The 20,541-nt window shown below is 49.7% G+C and overlaps 3 protein-coding genes across 13 annotated transcripts in view; 1 reads left to right on the forward strand and 2 right to left on the reverse strand.

Annotated features, from left to right (window-relative positions):
• Positions 1 to 240: 240 nt before the first annotated feature.
• Positions 241 to 20,375, reverse strand: POLL (DNA polymerase lambda). Of its 10 annotated transcripts, none has more exons than XM_086899153.1 (10): positions 20,309 to 20,375; positions 19,413 to 19,540; positions 10,193 to 10,336; positions 9,637 to 9,934; positions 8,786 to 8,951; positions 6,082 to 6,393; positions 5,414 to 5,587; positions 4,374 to 4,502; positions 2,244 to 2,412; positions 241 to 1,938 (listed from the first exon to the last, which is right to left on the reverse strand). In XM_086899153.1, the coding sequence occupies exons 3-10, from the start codon at positions 10,305 to 10,307 to the stop codon at positions 1,574 to 1,576; spliced, it is 1,728 nt and encodes a 575-aa protein (XP_086755279.1). In that variant the 5' UTR covers positions 10,308 to 10,336; positions 19,413 to 19,540; positions 20,309 to 20,375; the 3' UTR covers positions 241 to 1,573. The 10 variants fall into 10 exon arrangements, with proteins under 10 accessions (XP_086755279.1, XP_086755280.1, XP_086755282.1 ...); XM_086899154.1 differs by having other exon boundaries at positions 19,413 to 19,500; positions 20,309 to 20,356; XM_086899156.1 differs by lacking the exons at positions 19,413 to 19,540; positions 20,309 to 20,375 and adding an exon at positions 11,507 to 11,762 and having other exon boundaries at positions 9,637 to 9,931.
• On the forward strand, positions 11,780 to 18,977 carry DPCD (deleted in primary ciliary dyskinesia homolog (mouse)). Of its 2 annotated transcripts, none has more exons than XM_023929747.2 (6): positions 11,780 to 11,864; positions 12,130 to 12,210; positions 12,875 to 12,999; positions 13,786 to 13,919; positions 17,561 to 17,663; positions 18,775 to 18,977. In XM_023929747.2, exons 1-6 carry the CDS (start codon positions 11,801 to 11,803, stop codon positions 18,877 to 18,879), a joined length of 612 nt encoding a protein of 203 aa, XP_023785515.2. In that variant the 5' UTR covers positions 11,780 to 11,800; the 3' UTR covers positions 18,880 to 18,977. The 2 variants fall into 2 exon arrangements, with proteins under 2 accessions (XP_023785515.2, XP_086755292.1); XM_086899166.1 differs by having other exon boundaries at positions 17,986 to 18,782.
• Positions 19,413 to 20,541, reverse strand: part of FBXW4 (F-box and WD repeat domain containing 4) — a 61,799-nt gene continuing 60,670 nt past the window's right edge. The window contains exon 10 of the transcript XR_015289701.1: positions 19,413 to 19,500. The gene's annotated coding sequence lies outside the window, so the exon portion shown is untranslated. The remainder of the gene's footprint in view (positions 19,501 to 20,541) is intronic.

Here is a 20,541-nt window from a genome sequence, read left to right on the forward strand (position 1 = left end):
CCAATCCCAGCTCAGCGACATGGCCAGCTGGATGCCAGGACAGAAGATGGTATGGGAGGATGGTGGCCAGCAACTCCCTGCCCTGAGAGCCAGAATTGCTGCTCCCACAGTGTGATGATCTGCACTGCATGTTCTCCACCTCCACTGAAACCAGGGAAATGGGCCAGCACAGGAGGAGCTCCTGGTAAGCCACAGGAGAAAGTCCCAACAGTCACAGTGCAGAGAGGAAAAAGACAGGTACCAAGGGCAAAGAGAAGGGATTTATTTATTACACTTCAAATTTCAAAGCACCAAGACATGCCAAAAGACATTTCCTTCAGGTGTCCAGTATAAAGGCTCAGCTGACAAATGTCACTGCTGGGGTCTGGGCCACCCCAGCAAAGCCCCAGCCCTGCTGGTGCCCAGCAGCCACAGAAAATGTACAAACCCACCTGGTTTGTGCCTGCCCTAGCAGCAAACATGCAGCTTTGCCACTGTACGTGACAGGGCCAGATCCCCCACAAGGGAGCAAGAGCCCCAGGGTCCTGGCACAGAAATGCCCACCATGGCACCTCTGCCAGGAGCAACCACTGCAATACCTGTAACAGAGCACTCAATATCTCTGGGAAATTCATCTCCACAATATAAAATAGTTGAGGTTTCCTGAGAAATAAAATTCACTCCCATGGAACTGATGAGACCAGCCACATGCACATGTATACACAAACACACACACACACACTTTCCCTGATCAAAGACCAGATGGCTCCATGGCTTCCACACAAAGGAAAAGGGAAAAAGCTTTGCTTTGGCACAATTAGAACTTAACTGTCTCCTTGTGTTTCTGTATTCATGCCTCCTACAGACAGACACACAGCCCTGCAGGATTACATTCAGTGCCATTACATTCAAACCCTTCCTGAGCACAGCTCCCCAAGCTGCAAGCTCCACTCCTCTCCTGCACTGAAAAGAAAGGAGCTCTTGGGGCAGACCAGGGCTCTCAGTAAATCTGGAGGATCCTCACAACATAAGGTTGGGAGCAGTCACAGCAGCCTGGCCCTGTGCAATGGGACCCATCAAAGGACACATCAGCTCAGACTGAAGGACAGAGCAGCAGCATAAGTTAACACATCGAGATTCCTGCAGTAGCAGCTGCCAGCAGAAGTGAGGAGGAAGGCCTGTCAGAGAACCAAGCTAGACCTTCATTCACATCTCAGAACAGAAATTTCGGAGTCTCAGTGCTCAGATACAGAGGAAGATGCATTCCACTTCCCTTGTTTCCAACCACTGTCAGGGGCTGGATCACAAGGTCCTGCAGCCCGGTCTTCCAAAGCTGGGGACAGCAGAGCCACGTAGCTGCTGGGCAATGAGCCCTTTTGGAAACCACACCAAGACAGCATTTCCAGTGTGGTTCCAGCCCACAGTCTCTGCTGAGGAAGCCACAGAGCTCTGCCCAGCAGCCAGCCTTACACTTGCAAGGGAGCCCCGGAGTTTGTTCTTCAGCCTGCAGGCACCACAGAGCCTTTCCACCATTGGGGAAATCAGATCCTTCAAAACAGCAGCACAACAGCAAGCCCAGGGTGACAACCAGGCATCACCAGTCCCGTTCGGAGGGCTCCCGGTAAGGCAGCCCCAGCTGAATGAAGACATCTCTCTCGGTGGGAGTGGGCAGAGTATGGCCAGATGACACCTTGGCACCCCCAGGGCCCCGCACCACGGCCGAGCTGAGCGCGTGCTCCGACAGGCTCATGCCCTTGGTCTTGGCCAGGGCACGCATGGAGCGGTTGAAGTGAGCCGAGCCCGTGAAGTAGAGCAGGGCACAGGCGAACTCCCGGTACGGCACCACAATGATGTCGAGCCTGCGGTGACGCTGCGCTGGCCCGGGCAGGCGGCACACGCCCAGGTACTTCTGCTGATCACCATTGTCCTCCTGACTCACCAGGTCATCTGTAAGGAAGCCTGGGGAGAGAGAACAGGCCAAGAGGAGCTGAATGGTAGGATACCTCCACGCTGAACTACCCACTGCCCAGAGAGCAGCAGAGATGTCTCATAATGAGCTGTGGGACCCCAGGGATAACATGCTGAGCTGCAGCAATATTCCCTCCTTAACACTACAGCTAAGCCAGGTGCAGGGGCAGTAATTTTAAGGACTAACAAGATGTCCCATCCTTGGGAGAAGTGATCACCTATCCTTCAATGAATGCCATCCACCTCATTGCCCCTTTGCCTTGGCCATTCTAAGAGCAGCTTCCCCATCCTCTTACCACTCCTGCGGAGGCTGTTGAGCAGCTTGCTGAACACCCCACGGTGAGACTGCCCATCTGGGTGAGTGACCAGCACATCCACATCCCCACAGGTGGCCTTCCCCCGACGGTAGGAGCCACAGGCAACACACACAAGGCCAGGCTTCAGGGCCAGGGCAGCTTGTCTGACCTTCAAGAAAGAGGGATGAGGAGTCAGAGACCAGCCTCTTCATGCCCTTCCCATCAGAGCAGCAAAGGATCTCGTGCCTGCCTTGAGTTCTGTCCTGCATCTCCAAAGTCTCCCATACACTTGGCAGGCATGACACACTGTCCCACAAAGAAGGCTGGCCTGCTGTCAGGGGAGGACTGAGCCAGAGTGGCCTCCACCCAGTCCTGCAAACACCCTGCACAATGCCACACCATACAGTGATTGACCATCACCTCCTGGAAGCACTGGGTTGGGACAAGCAGGAAGATGAAGGAGCAAAGCTTTCGGAGCCTTCAGTTTCTGAGACAGCAAGAGGTAAGAGGTTTTTCAGCCGACAAGCACAAGGCTCACCAGCTCTGCCCACAAAGGGAATCAGCTCAACAGGTGATGGTCACAGGCCATGTTTCAAAAACAGGGATGAGCTCATGAAGTCTCCCCAGCAGGACTCAACACAGCAGAGAATATGTGAGTACCCCTTAGAGTTCACTCCTGCAAGGAGCTCTGCCTCTGCAGGAGATCTGGGCTTCCTGACCCAGAAAAAGCACAATTGTCCCAGAACTTTAGACCAAAGGGATGCCAACATGCTGCTGCCAGCAATCAAACACATAATCAGAATTTCCCCTATTACAGTCTTCTCCAGGCTGGACCCCAGGTCCTGTTTTGTGCAGACAGTGCTAACCCTGATGGCTTCATCCATTACATGTTTAAGAAAGGCTCCCAAGTCCCTGACAGGCCTAACGTATTCTTGGTCTGATTGTGCCAATCACCCTGCTGGCAGCAAATAATGAGGGGCTCAGAAATTCCCAGTGATGGGGCCATCACAGAGGCTGGGGTTCAGCAAGGCAGTGTCTGTGCCCACAGCCCTTGTCACTCTTGGGGATCATCCTTCATTAGCAAGAGATAAACCCATTAACCTTTGCCCCAAAGGTGCTCCAAGAAGCCACAAGCCTTTCTCATGCGGAGCAAGCCCTCCTCTGGTGTTTTTTTCCCCCCCTCTGGCTTTAAATGAAGATTTCTAGAAAAACTTCCAGCCCCACCCGAGAGCCTAAAAGCTCCTCAGATCTCACTGTGACAGGCAGCACAGACAGTGACTAATCCCTCATTCTCTCTCCTGGGCCTGGATCAGAGGTGTGTGCGTGTGTATGGAGGGAAGCACAGTAATCCCATCAAGATAACAACAGACCCACTCCCAAGAGCCAGCTCCTCAGCCCAGCCTGCCTGGGAAAGGGACCACTCACCACCAAAATGGCTAATCCGGCACACAGGACTGACACCCCAGCAGGAGCCTGGCAGGAGGGTATTCTTCATGGCCAGGCCCTGTGGCCGAGTGACAGGGTCACACTTGCTGCTGCTTCCATGGTGATTGGAGAGCACAGGGGTAGCAATGACAGTATGTCCCCCAGGCTCTCTGCTCACATTAGGGTACACTGGCTTAGCACCCCATAGTCATGGAGTGCCACAGCATACTAGAGCAAGCAGCACTCGTTTGCAGCCTGGATCCCCTTTGCTTCCACCAAGGATATCCACCCTCTGTTCTCTAACTGACAACTAGATCATAAGGTGCTCACAGCTCCCTTTGAAGCTGGAGCATCAGGGACACCTCAGCTGAAAACAGACATTCAGACATGATGAGAGGCAAGAAAACAGAGCTGGAAACCTGCTTATCCCACCATGCCATATGCAGCCTTCTTCAAAAGCAGTGTGTAGAACTGACCCCTGTGAAGTATCCTCTTCCTTGCCAGGCACTCAGACTGAACTTTCTTACGGGGCAAGGTAGGGGCCTTGTGTGCTCATGCCCATAAAGGGTCCCTCAAGCACTGACTCCACTCAGAGGAGAGGCTGAAGAGCTCAGCTATAACACAAGGGCCATTTTCACAGCATGTACCTTCCTGTCATGTCCCAGCAGGTACTGTACTCTGAGGGCCTGGGGCCAAGGTACTCACTGTCTGCTCTATTTCTGCAGCTTCCTCCCGAGGCATGCGCTCCAGGAAATCCGTGTAGTGCTTCAGCCCCACAGCCTGCTGGCTGGTCAGAGTGGCCTTGGTGCGGATGTCATCCAGTGTCCGGAAACCCTAGTGCAGACCATGTGCTGATATTCAGACATCTGCCAAGACTTTGCTCTTCGCATACGTTCCGTCAAGATTTGGAGAGATTGTATTTAGCCTGTTTCAAGTTCAGGCCAAGTCACAGCTTCTGAGATCACATGTAGAGAACACTTTAGTGCCTGGTTCCTAAAAGAAGGGATTTAGGCAATCCCACTATCCATGCACACCTCCAATCTCCACCCCTCCTCTAACAGGAGGCTACTGCTCTTAAGGCATGGTGTCCCTACACCCTGAAGGAAACCATGTAATGCAGGTAAAGGAACAACACCCACAACATCCCAGTGCGGAAAAGCAGACAACTTGAACACAAACATGTTTTTAAGACTGTTAAGAATCTAGTCACAAACCAAACACTACAGGAAACCAGGCTTCATTAGCTTGTGCTCAGGAGACAAACTGCTTTTAAAGAAGGAACCCACCCAGTGAGCTGGGCTGCTCCTGTTGGCACAATTATTTCAACCTCATTTTTATAGCCTCCAGAGAAGATGGATGGCTGCTCTGACAGCTACAGGCAAACAGCCAGCAATTGCATCAGGAGTTTCCATGGACAAGATGCTCTGATTCAAGCCCGGCTTCTTAGCAACATCATTGCCATGACTAGTGTCATGAGCTCCAAGAAGTGATGCTAGAGCAGAGGCAGCATGTCCTCCATTCCCCCTCTCCACATCTTTGTCCTTTACCTGCCTCACCACAATCAAAGTCTCAGCTGGGTGCTGACATAATGGGATAAAACCTCATAGCTCCTCCCAAAAAAAAGATTTAAATCTTACCTGTAGGTATCAGCAATTAAAAACTACTTGTGAAAGTAATTCTCCTACACTCAGCAGCAGTCTTCAAACCATAACCTGAGAGCCTCTTGTGTAAGGAATTGAACTTACCTGCTGGTACCACATCTGAGCTGTCTTGACCCCTGCTCCCCAGATGTTGGAAAATAACTCCAGCACAGGGACACTCTCACTGATGTGATCCAGTTTGCGCAGGTGCCCACTCTCCAAGATCTCCAGGATCTTCTCTGCCATCCGCTTCCCAATCCCAGGGATTTTACAGGCTTCCTAGAAAGAAACCAGAGCTGCTACTGGAAAAGCAAAGATCACCGACACAGCAGCTGGGGAGCTGCTACTGACTCAGAGCCTGGTTAGTCATTTGATGAGTACAGGGTAAGTGGCAGGACAAGTTCTGCCTGATGGTCTCCTCTCTAGCTCAGGCTTACCTGGGTTGATCAACTCAAGTTGAAAAGGACAAGCCTGCAAAATGGGACTGAAACATGAACATGCTGGACTGTCACAGCCCCTAAGGCTCATATCCAGTCAGTTTTACATGTTATCACTATCGGTGGCCAGATGCTGTTGATGAAGGGCAAGGTGAAAATGTCCCTGCATTGTGTCTAAGGAAGAACTGTTCAGATCTGGCCCTAAAAGGCTCAGATTCCATTTTTCTGCTGTTCTGCAAACACTGTGTATGGTCAATAAATCTCAATTTCCACTTGCTGTACAACTTCCATGGAAGGTCTATCTCCCTGCTCCACCCCCCTGGGGAGCTGTTTTACCTGGTAGGAGGTGACTGGTTTGTGGTAGCTTTTGAGTGCATTGATTGCTTTGGAGTAGCCCAGAGCTCTCCATTTGTCCCCCTGGACAGAGTAAGCCTTTGCCAGCACTTCCAGCTTCTCTGTGATGAACTGGTTGTGATTTTCCTTCTTGGTGTTGGAAGACTGGGCACAAACCCACTTGCTGGGAGGCTGGGCCACTGTGTCCTTGATCTCTGATGATTTCACAGGGTAGCGGCCAGAAATCAATGCTTCTAGGTCTCCCTGGGTGACACCAGCATCTTCTCCTTCACTGTCTTCATCATTAGAGTATTTCTTCAGGGAAAGATCAGAAAGCAGCCATATGAGAATAAGTGCATGCCTCATAAGTCCCCTTGGCACAAGCTATTTCTGAGATTAGGAAGCCAGAGCACTAACCACCGTCCCTCTCGGGCATGCCACGCTCCAATTGCCACCTCTAGAAATGGCTGGTTATATGCACACCACAGTTCCTCACACCTCAAGCAACACATGCACATCTCACACGGCACAGGAGACTAAACTGCTGTCTACCTGTGATTCAAGCACATAGCCCCCTCTGACAGCCAAGTCACTAACTGAGGTAAGACACTGAGTAAGTGTGCAACTGCTGCCAGCAGCAAGGTATGACAATGCCAAAATCCCTGGCTGGCAGAGATCTTGACTCCCTACTTCCACTGGGAAACTTTTAGTTCATCTGGTGGCAGCACAGGCACATCTCACATTCAGACTCAGCAACTTCTACCCCATGATGCAGATGACAGCAGATAGGCACTGAACTTTGTTTTCAGTTTACAGACACAAAATCTTAACAGAGTAGTAAATTAAAACCCCCTCATTTTCCCCATGGCTATCTGCAAAAGAAAAGGGGGAGGAAGGAATGACACAAAGGACTCCACATTCCTCAGTGACAGAAGAAAGAACCAATGTATGCATTTGCTGATACCCTCAGCATTAGGATGCCTCTGTGTAGACTTAAGAAACAATGAGCCTCAGCTTCAGGTAATGAACAAAAGGGGATAGAAGTGGAAAGCCACACAGAGGCTTTGTAGACTGCTTTGCTCACTGGGGTCCCCATCTCCCCTGATGTATAAACACAGGAGTCTATGAAGATCCAAGAGCTTCGTTGTTGTGGAAGAAACTCTGAGTGATTCAGGGTTGTTTGGGATCAGTCCAGCAATTACATGCAGCGCACCATGTTCTGACTTTCTGCAGTGTCAGCCTAAGTCAGAGCCACATCCTTACAACCTCTGGTTCTGCTGGCTGAGGAGGCAGGAGGTCTGGAGACATATAGATGGGATGTGTTTTGCAGTCTTGTTTTATTACTCTGAAAACCGGGCGAGATTGAGGATTTCATAGACTTCATCAGTTTAATTTGCCTTGAAATGCAACTCCCTTGAGATGCTGCTCTCTCTAAGGGCAGCAAAGCCTCAGAGGGCTCAGATAAGTCAGTAAGCCCCTTAAAAGCATATAAAGGAGCACACTATCCAATCACAATGCAGAGAACACTGGAGCTGGAAGCAATTCCCATCCTCTTGGCCAGCAGTGTCACAGAGGTGAAACAGCCCTTAAACCTCTGACTCTCTACACTTTGTCAGCAAAGCTGATGGACTCTTTACAACCAAATGTGCAAAACCAACTAGTAGCAATAGGCTACTTGAGAGGGAGGGAGGCAGCCTGGGGTGACAGCTCTGGGTTCACAGAGAGTGACTGTCACTGCTTACAGAGGCTGCCTTGCAGAGACCTACTGCACCTGGATGCCAGTCAAAAAGTGATTGCTAGTCTGACTGGTAACAGGCTTTCCTCACAGGAGGTTAAATCCAAAGGCAGAACTCCCAGATCAGTCTTTGTTTACTAATAAACACTGGCACACCCATCATCTCCAAGAGAAAAAACATCCACCCAAGCTAGAAAAGACTCTGTGCTTGAAAGGTACTTTCTAAACTAAGTTTCAGCTTTATTGTTGTAGCTCTCAAGTGGTTGGTATTGTCTTTAAAGCATATCCCACTCTTCCCCAAGTCGCACAGACCTAAGCCTGGGACAAGAGATTTTACTGAAATATCTACAACTGTGGCTTTTGTGCCCTCAGTGAGCTGCCAGGTAGAGAGTAATTGCAAGGTCTGGGCAACAAAATTTGGACTGTGTAGCAAAACAGATGCCAGCAATATAAGGCAGCTGCTGGGGATGTTTATGATAACTTTGCTACAGAGAGATTTGAATGACACCAATGCCCAAGAAGAATTCAGCAAATTTGAGCAAAAATACACAGAAAGGAAGGAAAGATAACAGCAGGCCAGAGAAGTTGACTCACAGCAGAAGCTACTAATAACCCAACACAGATATTTTAAGAACACCTCCACAACCCTTCTGGTAGCAACCTGATCCACATGAATATCACCACAGTGAGCCTTGGCCTGAGAGCACCAGGACTACTTCAGCTGGAAATGTTCTGATGGGAACAAAAATTTAGGGGTGTTGTTTCTATTCTTAACACCTAAAAAGGACAAAGAGAAGCAGTAACCATGTCCACAGCCTGAGTCTGGATCACTGAAACATCCAAACACCTTCTATTCACTGAGAAAATCTCACATTGTATCCCTTAGGATACATCCCAGGGATACTCTTAGCCAGGAAAAGCAGCATGCAGGATCTGTCCACAAGGAGATGGATCTGCGCAGAAAAGCCTCACCTCAGCCAGTTGCTGCTGTCCAAGGGTGCCCAAGCCTTGCTGTGAGGAATCCTCCACCTGTGATTCAGTATTCAGTTTCATTGCTCCCTCCTCTTCTGGGGGCTGAATTTTTTCTATGTCCAGGATCTGTTGCTGTTCTTTTTGGAATTCTTCCTCCTCTAGGTACCTGCCATGGATCAGATGTCTCAGTACAGGAGAAGGAGGACTTCTCAGCCCCCAGAAGTTTCACCAAGAAATCCTTTTGCATGTTTTGGGATGGACCAAATAACCCATATGAATTGTACACTCTCAGATCGCAAATTAATTACTTTGGTTTCAGTTCAGCTGCCCAGTTAACATCTACCTTGCTGACCTGCAACTTCCATTCCTATCTACCTCACTCTTAAGACTCTCCTTCCTTGCTGATACCCTCAGCATTAGGATGCCTCTGTGTAGACTTAAGAAACAATGAGCCTCAGCTTCAGGTAATGAACAAAAGGGGAAAACTTTGCCAAAACATTTTGATCCTAACCCATGCCTGCTGCTCCGTTTTTAATTTCTTCTTGTTCCTAGTTGCCAGTTTCTCTCTACCTTTCATCTGCAGTAAGTAAGAAACAGTACTTGATCCTCAGTATTTTTAAGAGATATCTTGTTACCACAGATAGATCAGAAGAGGTGCCTTTAGCAATTGCAGCAAGTGACAGGACTTCTGGTAGTACTTCTGGGCCCTATTACATGTTTTGCTACCTCAGAGAACATGGAGTCATGCTCACAGGTGCTGCAAGGAGTTGCAGTCCAAGAATTTGAGCAGAGGTCAAATTTTAGTGCTGTTCAGTTTAGGATGAAGGAAAGGCAGTGTGGTATTTACATACCTGTGAGGGATAAAGATGCCATAGCCAGCAGTACTCAGCAGCTTCTGGTCTCTAATGCAAGCACTAAGCCAGGATGCCTTCACCAGCTGCAGCCCTGGGCGCAGCTTGGTTAATCTGAGGAGCCGAAAGGCGCGATCACAGTCCATGTCCTCAGCCACAATGACGTGTGTCACCTCCGAGGAGAGCTGGCTGTGTACAATACCCCCATTCTGGACAATCTGCCTGTGGAAGATCTCAGCCCTGGCCTGGCCAATGCCGGCTTGCAGCACGTAGGCAATGACTGGTTTCAGCCACTCTGCTGAGGAAAGCATAGGGGCAGAGACACAGTGACAAAGTACCTCAGCCCAGCAGGGCTACATCTCTCACACAGGACTTGATGGCACCAGCCCTGGCAGGCAGTCTTTGGGGGGCTCCAGCTGGACACACCAAACCAAGGTGGCCATAACCTCTACAGAAAACACACTTAGGGGCAGAAAAAGCCTTTGGGGAACAGCAATTGCAGTTAACATGCTGGGTATAAGTATTATATCCCACATTACAGGGACACAGGACTTACCCTCAGGTATCTCTGTTCCCTCCTCTTTCAGGATCTTTGTAGGGATGATTTTCCCTGAGTCATCCCTCACCTTCTTCCTCTTGGGAAAGGCTTTTACAATCCCTTGTGGCTCCATAGGCCAGGTGGGAAGGTTAGCAGCAATTCCTAAATACAAATAAAAAAGAGCAGGGTTGTTTAAATCTTACTTAATCACAACTCAAGATTCACTAACGTTGCTCACTGTCTTTGCTGTTCTGAAGTTTTCTGTTGTTGCCTTCAAAAAATGCTCAGCCTGAGGGAGGCAACCAGAAGAATTGCAGCCCACAAGGTCAGAAAAACCAAAGTCAGAAAGTCACTTAAGTGAACCCTGCCCTAATGTCTTAGAAACCTCTACAGCTGAGTTCTTACAATAGAAAGCATTCAACTACTTTAACACTTCGCAGCTGTTATATGCTCAGCCTAAAGAAGCAACTTTATTTTGCAGGTATTTCTTAAGCACATTCCCAAGAGGAAAACACTTCTCCTGCCAGGGCTGAAATCCAGTGACCTATGAGATAAAACACTGATTCACACAGCCACAAGAGGAAAACTCCCTACTTGGCTTTATCTGAAAATAGCAAATTACTAAATATTAACTAGCCAAGTTCAATATGCATACAACTCCAGCTTTACCATAACAAGCCTTGCAAATGCAAACTTTGGAGCTTTGGAACTATCAGGATACAAGGAAGCTCAGTTTTCCGTAGCCCACACAAGCCCTGAATTGCTTTATAACCCAAGAGCACCTTCTATGTGGCTGCAGCACTAAGAAAACACCAACCTGGTTTCCTCTCTGTGCAGGACTCTGTGTTTCTCTTAAAGTTCTGACACACAGTCCAGTGCAAACCTATATTTTACCAAACCTGGAAATGCTGAAAATGTTCCCATCTGGCTATGGCTTCCTGCTATGGTCACTTTGTCATCTGAGTACTAAACATAATCCTCTGAAGACCAACCCAGAGCTCGACTCAAGCCCTTGCTTCTGCGAGGGGGAGTTCAGCTCAATAGGAACAGAAACCCTGCTACATTTCTAAAACTCACCTTGGCTGAAACGTATCGGTTTTCAGGTCGTTTTGACAAAACAAAAAACAAAACAAAAAAAACAAAACAAAACAAAAAACTAAAAAAAAACCTCTGGAAATAGTAATCCTTTCTATTAGATAAGGAAAAAACCCGCACCAAAAGCCCGCCAAGGTTCTCGGTGCCCAAGTACGTTCCAGGGCTCGGAAGTGTGTTTCTGCAGGCTGTATTTTAACTCCTATAAACCACAACCCACGCGCCGGGCACCAAACCTGCCTTGCCAGCCTCCTCAGGCCGCGAAGGTTTCAAGGCCGCCAACCTGGGGCTGGCAACACTCACAACCTCGGGGGCAAGAACAACCCCCCCCCCACCCAGAGCTCGCGGCTGTGCCCGGGGGAGCCGAGGGAAGGCGGGAGCCGAGGGGGGCGCAGCGGGAGAGGGGAAGGGCCCCGAACGAGCGCGGGGCCGAGGCCGCGTCCGGGCAGGGCCGCGCTCAGCTCGGCCGGGCCGGAAGCGCTTCCGGGCGGCGGGCGGAAGTTTCCGCGTTGCCGCGGCGACGGCGCGGCCGCCATGGCGGTGCCGAGCTGGCTGGAGCGGCTGCGGGCGGCTGGCAAGACGGCGCTGGTGCAGGACGGTAACCGCGGGGCAAGGGTCGGGACAGCCCCCGCCTGCTCCTGCCGCATAGTGTGGGGTGGCCCTGCAGGGAGGGGGCGCGGAGGGGAGCGCTCCTGGGCACAGCCCCGCACCTCGGGCAGGGCCCCGGGGGAGGACACAAGGCCATCAACGCGGGCTGTGGAACGGGCTCCCGGACAATGGGATATGGCCCCAGCAGTGGGACAGAGCCCTACACCCAGGGGTAGGTGTATCCCGTTGCTTCTCACCATCTGCCCTGCCTCTAGGGAAGCGGAAGATCCACTACTTGTTCGAGGATGGGAAGGAGATGGCCGAAGAGTACGATATTAAGACGGGCCAGTTAATAAGTAAGTGGTGCTCTCAGCTGGCCCCCAGCAGACGTGGTTCGGGGCAGGACAGCAGGGCAGTAGGTCTGTACCCTCAGCGCTGGGGTGTTGAGAGGGACCACCTGGTCAGGAACAAATCATCCCAGCCTATTCTGGGAGACAGGTATGTCTGTCTCAGAATTTTGCAGGGACAGAAGTAGGGTTCAACTTGCAGCCAGGGTTCTCTTAACTTTCATGGCATAGCATACCTTGCTTTAGCCCAGGATCTCCCCCAGACATTGATCTGTCACAACAGACTTGGATGGACTAGATCATATTGCCATCATAGTTGCCAGGCACCGATTCTGTACCACATGAAGGGCTGAAATGTGCTTTTTGGTGGCTTTTGCTTCCGCAAACAAGGTGTTATTTATGGCTCTTGTCTAAAACCACATCAGCTGCAGCACAGCACCTGTTGCAACCCCACTATGGCTTCAGCACCAAGTAGCAAAAAAGAGAGGCATTCAGCACAGAATTTCTGACCTAGGAACTGGCCAACTAGCAGATCAACTCACACCAAAGTTGAAATTACTGGAATTAAGATACATGTATTCATATCATCTCAGTGTGCTGGGCAGCTTTGACAGTCAATTGCCGGAGTTCTTACAGAGCAGAAGAATGAAAACCCTTCTTCTCTCTTCCCCAGGTAGAAAATGGCGAGAGAAGAACACCCTCGGGGGCACCGGCAAATGGCAGGTGGAAGTGGGAGAGCCAACCTCACCACTCCTGGGAGCACTGGAGTCAGAGCATATAACAGAGAGCAGCTCAAATGTATGTAAGGGTCTGCAGGTATCACTGCACCTAAAACTACCTTGTCTTGTACTTACAGCAGTTGGTAGAGTGCAAATCACCAAGAGACAGCTTTAATGCACCCAGCACTCTGCTACAAATCACCCCAAAACTCCAGGGCTGAGTAGAAAGAAGGTACAGCTTAGGTTCTTTAGGAGTTTTCAAGAGATTTGTAGTTTCCTTAAGTAAAGAAACTGTACTGTTGTGCTGGCCAACTACTATCCCATCTTGAAAGAGCAGGGTTACAGGAAGGCCAGTGCCAGGACAAGTCAGGGGATAGAAAAACAGGTGATTGAAATGAAAGGCACAGGAAGCACATAGCAGGCTGCTCCCTAATAGGGCACAGCTTATTTCATCTTCACACACCTAGATCTAGCTGAGGGCACAGCTGTTTTAGTCTCTCACCTGCTTTTCTATAGACCTGAAACACAAGCACAACTCTGCACTGCAAATTGGGTCAGAGCTAGGACTGAATCCAGCAGGTTCCTAGAGCAGGCAGAGCTCAGTATTTGGTTGCCTGTGAGGAAGAGGCCACTGTAACCCTGTACTGCAAGGCTTCCTCACTGAACACTTCCAGCCTCCTGGAAGCAGTGCCCAGGGTAAAGGCGGAGCAGCCCTAGCTGTAGGAAAGTGGTGCTCTATAGCTTGAGTTACTCCCTAATGCTCTAGTATGAAGCTACTCCCATGTGGAGTCTCACAAGGTAGTAAGGAAGGAAACAGGGAGGAGACAGCTGGAGGGACCTTGCTAAAGGTACTTGTTTGCTGTAGCCTATCTTCATGAGGAAGGATACCCTGAGCAGCTTCCAGTGGCGGATCCGTAACCTTCCCTACCCCAAAGAGGTCTACAGTGTCTCCGTGGAAGAGGGGCAGCGCTGCTGTGTCATCCGGACCACCAACAAGAAGTCAGTAAGAACAGCACTGCCAGTGCTGACAGTCCCTTGGGGTGGGCTGGCACAGAGGGCAGGCTATGATTGCACAGGGGGCTGTCTCCTCTTCTGTTCCTAGTGTGCAAAGGCTGAGGGGCCTCACCTTGCAGCATGTCTCCTGCTGCCCAATTTCCACTCCCAGTTTCCTCAGACACGTTTACAAGTAGGGCCTCTCAAGCTCTGCACTGGCCCTTACAAACTCATCTTGGCTCCAGTAGTGTGGTGCTTGCCCTGTTCTTGCCCTGTCAGATGTCACTTTCTCAGAAAAATAAAGTAAGAGCCTTGCAGACCTTTTGAGGCTAGAACATTCCGTTTTCTCCATCTGATTTAATCACTGCATCGTGGAATGCTGCAGGATTCAACATGGACAGCAAAGTTGTGGGTACCCAGACAGACTCCCTGCATAAACACATCCTACAGTCACAATGCCAGTGATATGATCTGGAGATAGCAAGCAAAAAAGACAGACTGAATCTGGGAAGGAAGCACCATGGTGTTCTGCCAAGACAGATTTGAGATTGGAGGAAGAAAATGGAAAATGCTTTTAAAGCTAAATCTTGTAGTGTGTCAATACATGGCATCTCACATGGAATGAAACACACGCTATGTGTTTCCCAGAGCATCTACAGCCTCAGATAAGTCAAGATGAGGCTGTAGTATTGGGAAGTGAGTCCATAGAACTAGCCTTGGGAGCACAAGGGAAGGTGATGGAAGTGGCTGTAGGTGGTGCTGTCGGCACAGAACTGCGGCCACTCGGCTGCCGAGGACTTCGTGATGCAGCACCCGCGAGTCTCCCGGCAAAGAGCTGCTGGAACTCTGCACATCAGCGTACCTGGGGGCTCAAAACCAGAAGGCTGGGAAGAGGGAAGTTAATGCATAGAAACAGGAAGAAATTACAGCTCTAATACAGAAAGATGTTGGCCTAAATGCACACAGAGGGATTCACACAACAGTGGTGCTTTAAGAGGGAGACCTATGTAGCAAAAGATTAATGAGATTCCCATCAGCCACAAGTGGATATGCATGGAGCTAGGACAGTAATGGAGTACTTGATCCTAAATCCAGCCACATACTGTCACAGACGGGCTTATTTACTCCCAGTCCTAGTGATAGTGGTGTGTATGTGTTCCTTGCCTGTGTATGTGGGAATTTCCTGCATGGGTGCCATAAAGTTATAATGTAGCATTGAGGCTTTACTTACCCCTACCTGAGGTCAGGCTTTTTTGTACCGCTCTCAGGGAGGTCTTCTAGGAGCAGCTGACACTTGTTCTCTGACAGACTAGTGTCAGAGGAGCCAACAGCAACTCATGGCCTGTGTCTGACAGTTAAGGACTTTTAGAATTAAAGCTGAAAGCCACCTTACTGAGGACAAGAATGACGTTACTGTCAGCAGGGAGCAGGGACAGACACCAGCACTAGCACACTTAGTACAGGCTCCAGGATATCTTAGATCATTTCTCCTGGGTCTCAGCCAGGGCAAGGCACCACTCAGCAACTAATTCCAAGATAGCAACAACAGTGTGGAATCCACAGAGAGCGCACATCACTACGGGAGAGAAAGGAAACCTCGGAGCCTCTCCAGCCCTTGGAAGTCAGCCACGCTGCTCCTGAGCAACAGAGCTGTGCTGACCGCCAGCCAGAGGCACAAGTAACAGCATGGGCTGCCAAGTCACTACTGAGTAGCTCAGCTCTAAATTCTCAGCATACCAGTAGCAGTTTTCCCTACGGACTGACAAAAAGTGGGTTTCCAGTAGGAAAATAATAGAGGTGATTTCACACACACACTGTGGATTTCGGGCCAGGACTCAGAGTGTAATACTGCCCTTGGCCATGGGGTGAGAGGAGAGGGCAGAGAATCAGCCTGCATCGGCTATGATAACCACCCATCAGCTATGTCCCCAGCCCAGACAGGAGCTCTTCACTTCCACCAGTCACTCTGTTCCCTCTGGCCACGGCAAGTGCTCAAGTGGGATTTGCTTAAAACCTCTTGCTGTAAAATAAATCCATTAAACTGAACTCTGAAAACAAACCTAGAAAGCCACCTCCCCAAACGCCTAACCTGATTCAATTATTGTAGTGAGAGGCAGTGGTAATGTTAGGAGGAGGAGGGGTTGGCAAGGCAGATCTGGTTTCCTTTGATCTTGTCACAGATTTTAGTTTGAGGCCAGCCAAAGCCATTCTTCTCCCCTTCTCCTTAGTCCTGGGGCAGCAGAATGCTGCTGTTTCATTGATGACTCCCAAGGCCCTTTGAAACAGTGGTTTTTTTCTGTGTACTGCTTTTTTTTTTGTCTAATCGGTAAGAAGTTAACACTTCCTTAACATGTCTTTGTGTTCATCTAATCTCTGCTGTTTAACCTTTGACATCTCCCTTATTATCCATGTCTGCCACCTTTTCCAAATACCGACAGCAGTGACAACACAGAAGGGTTTGAGCCCTGCGGTAACAAGCCGTGTACATTCCTCCCACTGCACCGGGAAAGCCATTTGCCTTTTGTAGCTGTTTTCACCGTGACTTGGAAAATAAACCGCAATTTGGGCAGAGGTAGCTATAGAGGCCAAGCCTCACACAGAGCCAGCTGAATTGAGAAGCACCAATCAGGGTAGCAGCCACTGCCTATTCCCACTCTGCTCCAGACACCTCAGTACCAGCTACAGGCCAATTCCTTGGAGAGGATTGCCCACAAGAGTGCTGGAAGAGACTAAAAATCCAGCCATGCCTCTGGGTGAGCACAGGACCACATGCCAGTGTACTTGGTGCAGCCCCAGAGAGAGGCAGTAGATGCAGGGCAAGCCATACCAAGCACAGATGATCTCAGGCAAACACAGACACAGATCTGTAGAGTTCTGGCTCCGGAGTCTTAGGAAATCTTTTAGCTAGCAAAAACATCTAACATCTCTGTCCTCTGCTTGGATGTGAGAGGTTTTTGGAAGAAAGGGATAGAAACCAGGGAAGGGACAACTAGGAGAGCTGTATGTGCAGAGGAGCACCACAGCCACCATGGGGGCTGCATGAAGATGCTACAGAGCAGAGGCTTAGGTGATTGTGGGCAGTTACATCTAGAGAGCTGTGCCCAGGGATATGCCTGTGCACCACCGTGCAACAAAGCAAGAAGTTACCTAGGAAGTACAGCAAGAAGTTTAGAAGAGGGGTTTAGGAAGGATTGCAACACAAAATGATGCATCACAGAGGAAGGTATGGCACAAGAGCTTTGACCACTATTTTGATGAAAACTAAAGGAAGCTGCTGCTTAGAGGGAATGAGAGGCCATGAGCAGGGAAAAAGACAAGGAACACCTTGGTAGGGCTGAGTAGTTGATCTTTAATCGTAATTGGCACTATACATACAGGCAAGCTGGAGGGACCGAGCCTGCTGTCACACACCAAAGCTCTTCAGGTCTTTGCCAGGTCTGGCTTCCAGTTTGGAGGTTTGTTTCTAGTGCTCCTGCTAACCTGGGGGCACCAGCACTCACACAACATGGCACAAGAGCCTCCTGCCAACCCTGAGAGTTCTGTTGTCCTCATCTACACTTTGTAGACCAGCAGTCTGTGTCTCAGCACTCCTAGTGGCAGAATAGAAACCCCACCTTCCTTATTTCTGTCTCTTCTCTCATTTGTAGGTACTATAAAAAGTTCTCTATTCCTGATCTGGACAGATACCACCTCCCCTTGGATGCAGCTGCCCTGAGCTTCACCCATGCCAACAACACCCTGATCATCACGGTGAGGTTTTTAACCACGCAGAAGAGCACTCTGCCCTTCTCTTTATGTCCACAAAGAAGCTAAAGTTCTTACATGTGGGGAAATGAGGCAGAGCTGAGGGTCACCCATGCAGCCCCTTCTCTGTCACACAGTCAGTGGGAGTTTCAGATTACACTGGGCATGCTGACACTAGCCAAGAGATCCCAGGTGGCAGGAGGGGCCCTGCTTGCTGCTCAAGGTGACATGCAGGTGGAAGAGTGTCATGCCCTATTTTCCATGTATTCTCTCCCTCAGGCCTCAGCAAGCCTCCACTCCCAGTGATACTAAATTTCTCTTGTTTCAGAGCATAAGAGCCCAAGGACTTGCTGCACTTTGAAGTCTCCCAGTCTTAAAAAATAATAATAAAAATAATCATCTGCTGCTTTGTGTCAGAGAGGGAACACTTCCACACACATGGTGAAAGCAAGAGACCAGCAACATGGGTACACAGTCCTTGTGGCAAGGAGCAGACAGATGCTTTTGAGCAACAGGTGCTTGTCTTAGTGCAGAAATCAGCTATACAGAGGGCACACCCTCTGTGAGAAACCTGGCAGCAGAGCTGGACTGCACATGCAGAGGAAATGGGCCAAGAGGAACACCTTTGTGTCCTCATGAGCTTCTGTTTGCTACTGGCCAAACCTTGCAAAAAGCACCTGCATCCACAACTAAGCTGCAGCTGGGTGAAAGGCCTCTGAGGGAGACAGAGGAACTGCAACTGTTACTTCTCTGCATAAAAAACAAACAAACAAACACACACATATATATATATATATATAACACTTGTGAGCAAGTTAGTGAACACAGCAAGGATCTGCTTGCCAGGATATTCCAGAGGGGTTGAGGGGGCCAGGATTCCACACCTAACAGCAAAGTTTTACTTGCACTGTAAAAGGCACACCAGAAGTTGGCTAATGTCTCTAGTTTGAAGACACCACCTCTCTAAATGGGCTTCAGAGGCAACTGGTAAGGGCAAGGCCTCCCTTGGCAGGAGGGCCCTTGCTGGGCTGGCAGCAACAGGCCCCAGCTGGTCTGCTTGGAGCAGAGGCTGAACAGGAGTTCAGAAGTCTTAAGGGCATTTCTCTCTGTCCTACAGTACCAGAAGCCAAAGGAGATCCTCGCTGCAGAAGAGCAGCTGCAGAAGGAGCTGAAGAAGATAAAGGCAGCTAACAGTGGGGATGGAGACTGTAAGACCCAGTAGGCAGTGGCTGCTAAGAGGTTGAGGTGCGGGGCAGCTCTCTGGCACAGCCTAATGGTGTTTATTTTGCCTTATCTAATAAAAATCAGTTCTGTTGTTAATAGAGCCATTTGGAGGAATCTCTGTAAGGCCAGGAAGATGGCAGCGTAGTTGACCTGTCTGCTGCCTGGCCTGCTGATTTATGCAGACATTTCATAAAACCATAGAATAGTTTGTGTTGGAAAGATAACACAAGATCATCTAGTTCTAACCTCCCTGTCATGGGCAGGGACACCTTCCACTAGACCAGACTGCTCAAAGCCCCATCCAGCCTGGCCTGGAACACTTTCAGGGAGAGAATGATCCTGCTATGAATTGTGGGAAACTGTAGTATGCACACCCATAGGGAAGCACACCCATGTACAACCAGCAGCCCTGTCCCCATCCTCCATGAGCAACATGACACCTTGAGAATTCCCCATCTGCCACCACTGCTCAAGGCAGTAATGTCTGGAAAACAAGAAAACAAGAACTCCCTCCTCACACCCGTTACTTGCCTGGGATGTGTTTGGAAGCAGCTCCCTCCTGTGCAGTTATGCAGCTCCTCCATGCAGTCACAAGGATGCTCTGGTGACTTTAGTATCTCTGCAAACAGCACCAATGCTTTTACCTGAGGGGGCACAGCCTATGAAACAGGATAAAGAGGAAGACATGCAGCTGCTTCCTTAGTGCCAGCCACCCACAACGTGACAGGGGTGTGCAGAGTGCAGGAACCAACATGCAGCTGCCTCCATTTGCATGGCACAGAGGGGAAGCAGTGGCTGGGCCACTGCGGCTAAGGAGCAGCAGCTGCCCATCCTTCTGTGAAGGCACAAACATGGCCTGTTGCAAACCCCACTGTACAGGGACAACCCCAACAGTGTTGCTTTACCAACTCCTCTCCAACAGCCATCCCCCTGCTTAGATTTCTGAATCTTGTTCCATCCCAGTTCATACCTGAACAGTTGCTACCAAAGTCTACCTTCAAGGGAGCTGCTCATGGGCTCCCAGCATAGCTCCCCTGATGAGGCTGCTTTCAAACCATAACAATTTCTTAAGAGTCTGGGGCTCCAGCAAACATATTCCTCCAATTCTTGTGCATCTCAAGGAAAGAGCAGCCTCTTAACAGTGGAAATGAATGTACTAACAAAGCACCATGCTGAGTGGTTCACCCCAGAAGTGCTCTCAGTTTGTGATAAAAACCTCTCCTTTACCTATCCAGGATGCCCAAATTCAACCAAGTAGGGTTCCCACACTTCCTTCCCCAAGGAGGGCCAGACCTCAGACACCACTGTATTCACTCACAGCACGTTATCCACATCCATTCAGACAGCACAGAGCATGCTGAAAGCTATGGTTGTTAAGAGGCCCATGTCAGGTTTAGAAGGATAACACAAAAAGGAGCAGAGCTCACTTGGAAGTTCCTACAGGATCCTAGAAAATCACATCCGGGTGTTCATACTACACTGGGTTCCTGCTTCATTATGCAAGCACCAAATGAGTCACAGATCCTACTTTTTGAATTCTTGTTTGAAAATGTGACAGGAGATCCAAACTCCTAGGAACCACCCTCAATGCAGCAGTGTCACAGGGTCTAGCCAGAAAGAGAGATCTATTAGACATGGATACAGCATCTGAAAATAGGCC

This window comes from Cyanistes caeruleus, chromosome 8 (assembly GCF_971803275.1).
Source record: "Cyanistes caeruleus chromosome 8, bCyaCae1.hap1.1, whole genome shotgun sequence".
In the NCBI taxonomy this organism is placed as follows: Eukaryota; Metazoa; Chordata; class Aves; order Passeriformes; family Paridae; genus Cyanistes; species Cyanistes caeruleus.

Coding starts and splice junctions, on each gene's coding strand:
- POLL (XM_086899153.1), bottom strand. CDS start 10,307: ATGGAGCCACAAGGGATTGTAAAAGCCTTTCCCAAGAGGAAGAAGGTG. Junction 9,935..10,192: donor GGGAACAGAGATACCTGAGG/GTAAGTCCTGTG, acceptor TGCTTTCCTCAG/CAGAGTGGCTGAAACCAGTC. Junction 5,588..6,081: donor AACCAGTCACCTCCTACCAG/GTAAAACAGCTC, acceptor GTTTCTTTCTAG/GAAGCCTGTAAAATCCCTGG.
- DPCD (XM_023929747.2), top strand. CDS start 11,801: ATGGCGGTGCCGAGCTGGCTGGAGCGGCTGCGGGCGGCTGGCAAGACG. Junction 12,211..12,874: donor TAAGACGGGCCAGTTAATAA/GTAAGTGGTGCT, acceptor TCTCTTCCCCAG/GTAGAAAATGGCGAGAGAAG. Junction 13,000..13,785: donor TAACAGAGAGCAGCTCAAAT/GTATGTAAGGGT, acceptor TGTTTGCTGTAG/CCTATCTTCATGAGGAAGGA.